The 6,018-nt window shown below is 49.4% G+C and overlaps 1 protein-coding gene across 2 annotated transcripts in view; it reads left to right on the forward strand.

Annotated features, from left to right (window-relative positions):
* EMP2 (epithelial membrane protein 2) overlaps window positions 1–1,972 on the forward strand; it is a 102,725-nt gene extending 100,753 nt beyond the window's left edge. For both annotated transcript variants that reach the window (XM_048494444.1, XM_048494445.1), the window contains one exon: window positions 1,753–1,972. In XM_048494444.1, coding sequence (XP_048350401.1) covers window positions 1,753–1,937 — 185 coding nt within the window. In that variant the 3' untranslated portion in view covers window positions 1,938–1,972. The remainder of the gene's footprint in view (window positions 1–1,752) is intronic.
* The last annotated feature ends 4,046 nt before the right edge of the window (window positions 1,973–6,018 follow it).

Raw genomic sequence — 6,018 nt, forward strand, 5'->3', positions numbered from 1 at the left:
GACCCCCGCTCCAAATAACTCTGAAAAGCTGGTGGTCTGGAGGTAGGGGAGGGGGCACCCCTTTTCCATCCGTGGAAATCTCTATGGGATTCCACCAACTGAGCGTAGGGGTTTCCGAAAAGCAAATATGGACCCTGCTCTCCGCTTCCCCTACCCTATTTGCCTAGCACAGGGTGACCTGGCTCCACGAGCCCCCAAGTCCCCCTCGTGCAGGACTCGGAGTAAGACGAGCCCTTTCTTCCAGTGAAAACGATTTTTAAAAATATTAGCTGCCTTAGTTTGTCTGGGCAGAATAAAAACTCCGTTGCTCCTGAAAGACTTTTGGGAGCTACAAACCCATTGCTTCAGGTAGATATGGGAAAATCACGCTGGGGAATCTTACGGCAGGGTTCCCAATGGGCTGGCCACAGGTGTCTTTCGGAAAGGGGTGGTGCCAGGTAGGACATTTACCTAGCAAGGGTTCTGAGGAACTATTAGAGATTTGATTGGCTGGTGCAGATTTTTTTTTTTTAAAAAAAATGTTGCTTTGGATCTGCATCGTGCTGCTGAAGGTCACGCTGCAGCAGCCGTTTTCATTTCATTTCATTTCATTTCATTTCATTTCATGGACTTGTACCCCGCTCTCCTCTGTAGGGCTCAGAGTGGCTAACCACCAACAAAACAGAATAACAGACCAATTAATGTGAACAGCAAACAGCAAATATGAACGATAAACACGGACTGTGCATACCAAGGAACCACTCCCAAAATTTTGGTTGTATTAGCTCACTTCCCTCACACAGTTTCCATTTTGTTGCTGTGCCCACGATGCTGTGTCAGAATTTCAAATGTACCCCGAAAGGTTGGGGACCCCATCATTTGGGAAAGCTGGGGGGGGGGGGCGTACTTGCACCCTGAGTCTTTCCAGTGTAAAATTTCAATGTAAGGGGGAAACCGGAGGCATTGGTGTAGAAAGGTTAGGAGTTGATCCTACGTTGACCCAATTTTTAAGTGACTCCTCTTAAACCTTATACCAGCATCCGCCAATTGCCACAGAAACTACCTGCTTTTCTGACCCCTGACCTTTCCCAGCATCCAGGGTGTGTATGTGGTTGGCTGATGGGAATTGTAGTCCATGAACATCTGGAGAGCCATAGGTTGCCCACCCCTACGTTAAGCGCTGCATCGAGTTGCTTCTGGCAACCCTATGAATCAGTGTCCTCCAAACTGTGTTATTCTCAAGCCTTGTTCAGATCTTGGCTTCCTTGATGGAGTCCATCCATCACACGGTGGGTCGTCCACTTTTCTTGCCAACTTCAACTTTTTCTAGCATTGATGGGTATTTGTTGGATTCTGATGGGCCTCACATTTACCCGCTTTCTATAGCAATGCCTTCCTTTCCCCTTTGTCATTGTGAATCTGCAAAACTCGATTGACTTTAGGCTATAACTCTACATCTAGCCTTGACTTTAACACACACACACGCCCCCGCAAGATTGCCCTATCTATCTGATACTAGAAAGTGGTCCAAATATAACCTTACCCATTCCTAAGTTCCTGTCTATTGTATTTTCTTTTAGAAACTAGTTCAGCACTCTTCTGGTTACTGGCCAAGTTCTGTTGATCAGAGGTTCACAGAAAAGAACTTCACAGTGTGAATTTCCTTTCACTGAGTCCATCTGAAGAAGTGAGCTGTGCCTCACAAAAAGCTCATGTTGGAATTTACCATTGTTCACAATGTGTTGCTCGTTTCTCCTCCTCCCGGCCCTCTAGGTCTGTGTGTGATGATAGCGGCCTCTATTTACACGGACAGACACGAACAGTTTCACACGGGCGAATTCTACGAGTTTGACGTTGGCAGCGGCCAGTTCGGATATTCCTTCATCTTGGCCTGGATCGCGTTCACGTTCACCTTCATCAGCGGCATCATGTACCTCATTCTCAGGAAACGCAAATAAAGCGGCAGCCGGCGGGACGGACGCCTCTCTCTCCAGCGATGACATCCCAGTTGTGCTCTTGTACATAGCGAAGGGAGCTCCGTAGTATAAATTTATATTGTTTGTGGTCCCCCCCCCCGCCCCCAACCCCTGCTTTGGCATTCTTGGTATGCAACCACGAGGACTATGGGAGAAGAAGCGAACGCCTGGACTCCCCAGCCATGGTCGGAGATCTTAAAAGGGCACCCAAAACTCTTGCACCATTTCCAAACAGTGGTAACCTTACCAGGCATTAACAAAAGGCAGGAGAGACACCAATGGCCAGCTAGGTGGAAGGTTTGGAGGTGTCTAAACTTCTTGGCAAGCAAGTGGAAGTCGAGAGAGCCTTTAGGGAACATTCACACCCTCCCGACCTTGACGCTGTTTTTGTGAATGCACGGTGCCAGGGAAAAGGGGAGGGAAAGCAAGGTTGCTAGGTACCCCCGACAGCCAATAGGTAAGGAGAGGACTTGCTGGAAACAGCCGCCTAGGCTGGTGAGACAATGATGTCACTTCCGGTGTGCACTGTGACACCATGTCACCAGCAATGTGGGGATGTTCTGGTATTTGAGCAAAAACTCTATGGTAGAAGTCATTTTTGAACCTATTCTCCCCACCCCCACCCCCAAATACCAGAAGGTTCTGCATTGCCAATGATGCCATGACGTTACTTCCGGTGTGTGCTGGAAATCAGCTTAGGACTCTCTTTGCCCTGAATAAGGTCCTCCTGGGTGAGGGACCCCCTTGCCCCAGTGGGAGTCCAACGACCCGGAGTTTGGCTGATCTGGCCTGCTTCTCAAGCTTTCAGGAAGTGGCCCAACCGAGCGCAACAGAGCTCTGGAATCTGCTGCTGCTGCTACGCATTGAGGAATGAACACCCCTTAAGGGTTTGAAGGGCATTATGTCCCCGGTGGGCTAAACCTCCCTATCGGGACTTGTGCACAGATCCTTTCCTTGCTGACGCTTTTGTTCAGACCTACCTCAAAAAAAGAGTCAACCCAGCTTACCTGCTCTTTCATTCTAGGCCTGGAGCATCTCGCGGGTCAACAAGGGCCGCGCAGTGTTTAAACTGAGCTCCTCGCTCATCTCGGCGTTGACATTTCAGACTTACCTTGATATTTCCCCATGGCTTAAAGAAAACCAGTTCAAACAGAAGGTGCTGGAGGATTCAAGTGCCTCGCCTCGTCCCGAAAGGGCGCGTCCTCAAATCGGAGTTAAAGCTGGACTGCTTTGCAGTGAGACTGTGAAGTCTGAAATGGCTTAGGGCAGTGGTGGCGAACCTTTGGCACTCCAGATGTTATGGACTACAATTCCCATCAGCCCCTGCCAGCATGGCCAATTGGCCATGCTGGCAGGGGCTGATGGGAATTGTAGTCCACAACATCTGGAGTGCCAAATGTTCGCCACCATGGGCTTAGGGGCTTATTTACATCACAACTATTGACTTCCAATTGTCCAATGCCCCAATGCAGGCACTCCCCACCTCCTGCTGTGTAGCCCATCCTTGAGTGTTATCAGTCGGGGCATGCTTTCATCCATCTCACCTTGCACAGAGGAGCCAGCTTCCTTCCATGCGGGCAAATGTCAGACCCCCTTAGACACCGTTTTCATTGTCTTTGCAAAAGATCCGCCACACCCTCACCGAAAAGCACAGAGCGAATGGATGCCCATCCTATCTTTCTGCACTACAGCCGTTAGGAGACTTGTCTACTGACAAGCTCCTTTGTTTAAAAAAAGTCCTTAACTTTGCTTGCTAATTAAGTATAAATAAATGTGTGTTCCTCCAGGCCCTTTGGCGACCACAAAGGACGCGTGAGAATCTACCATGGAAACCGGAGGATGAGTAAATGGGAGAAATGGGGTGGGATCCGGCACTAGCCCTTGGGACCGCAGCAAGATGTCGGATGGGAGAAAGTCCCACGACCCCTCTGCCCTTGAGCGCTCGCCTTGTCACAGGAACAAACCAGAACGAAACGTCTTCTTTCATGGCTGAAATCCCCAACGTTAATAGATCTAGGAACACTTTCCTTTCTCTGTAGCCTTTCTTTCCCATCGCCAGGCTCACTTGTCTCCCTGGTTCTGGGTCTTTGCCCGCCCCCTCCCCCCCAAGGCACGGTCAGCAAGCAGCCCCCCGTGGGCTGATCGTGCAAGAATTTGTGCCTCCCGGAAAAAGAACCAGGTTGGGTGGGTAATTTTATACTTCCTGAGTTTATATTTATGTAAAATAGTATGTATATGTACATACATACATCCCATTTTTACAGTTACGTATCTGACCGCTTAATAAAGGGAAACGTGTTGTAACAATTGGAGGGTCCTGCTTAATAAGTTAAAAAAAATATTTGCACAAGGCGCAGCTGCACCTGACAACTTTATCCTACAGAGATGTTGTTTTTACACCGGCCCAATTGTTTTGGAAGGTGGGAAAAGGAAATTTCCAACAGGTTTTGGAATTCTCTGCAACCTGTGGCTCTCCAGATGTTCGTGGACTACAATTCCCATCAGCCCCTGCCAGCATGGCCAATTGGCCATGCTGGCAGTGGCTGTTGGGACCTGCGGTCCACGAACATCTGGAGAGCCGCAGGCCGCAGACCCCTGCATTAGACCACTGTTTCCAGACAGATAGCTGAAGCATCGCTGGAGATGAGCTTGTTTTTTAAGATACGCCAAAGGCATCTCTACTACACTCCATAGCATATATACTTACGGCAGTGTAAAATCAATACAACCAGTATTTCATCGAAGTACAGCTTTGCTCTGTTTCTGACAATGCTCTTAAGTAGTCAAGGGGGGAAAAAACCAAACCATTTTGATAATTAGATGCATGGGGCTGGAGAGAACGTTCACAGATGTCCATAGATTACGGAAACCATAAACTCCAAAGATTTATCACCGTGTGCATCTTAAGTGCCTACTAATGCTGCAGGGAAAAAAACCCCAAAATAAACCAGCGGCAGATGTCATCATCTGCCAAGTCTAGTACAGTTTTCACTCAAATTGAGGCACGCAGCAAAACGTTTTCATTGCAGAGACTAAAAAACACCTCCCAACTGCACACACACACACCTGTCTTTCAAGACGGCATCAGATCTGGAACATGTGGATTACGGAGAAGACTCGATAGGAATAAGAATTCTATACCGGATAGCAAGTCTTGATCACTCCATTAAACCCATTTCTAATTGACATCATTTCTCACAGCAACGCACACACTACTAACAGAATCAAGTTTACAATGTGGGTAACCCAATGTAAAAAAGCATTTTATTATCATCCCCCCCCCCCCCTCATTCTTTCTGAAAAGGCTACATAAGAATTAAGGTGACTTTTCCTCTCCTCTCCCATCCCGGCAGGTGAAATGAAAACGGAAATGCACCTGGGAAAGAAACGGATCATTCCTCATACGTCATGACCGACGGTGCTCTCTGAGAAAATGTCCATGGGTGGGGGCTGCCCAAACCAGCTATCAAACAGCTCAGAGCATAACCTCAAAATACTTCTACAATATACTGAATTATGCAGAGCCGAGGTGTATTGGGGAGAAATGGCACCCGGGGACAATACTTGCTCCGGGTGCCCCCCTACCTCCTGCGCTTGGGGGTGGGGCTCGGGGGCAGGGGCACAGTTTGAGCCAGCCCCCACCTCCCTGCAGGCCGCCTCCTGCCTTCCCCAGACCCTGGGGAGCGCAGAAGCTGGCCTGTAAGGTCGCCATGGGGCTGGGCCTGGCCTCGCACGCCAGCATGATCCCCCAGTAGGGAAGAGGCCCTCCTGGCATTGTTGCGCAGGCTGGAGCTCTGGCCTTTGGCTGCTCGGTGAGCAGCCCCAGCATGGGGAGGCGCTTTCCAGGTGGTATCACCGTGTCAGCAAGAGAGAGGCTGGGCGCAGGGACTCCGGCACTCCTCCCCACCCACTGACTAGTGGACATGTCCCTTGAATAGAAAGCAGGGCGAACTTTGGCACTCCAGATGTTATGGGACTACACTCTATCAGTTCTTCCAGCATGGCCAATTGGCCATGCTGGCAGGGGCTGATGGGAATTGTAGTCTATAACATCTGGAGTGCC

This window comes from Sphaerodactylus townsendi, linkage group LG04 (genome assembly GCF_021028975.2).
Source record: "Sphaerodactylus townsendi isolate TG3544 linkage group LG04, MPM_Stown_v2.3, whole genome shotgun sequence".
Taxonomy (NCBI): domain Eukaryota; kingdom Metazoa; phylum Chordata; class Lepidosauria; order Squamata; family Sphaerodactylidae; genus Sphaerodactylus; species Sphaerodactylus townsendi.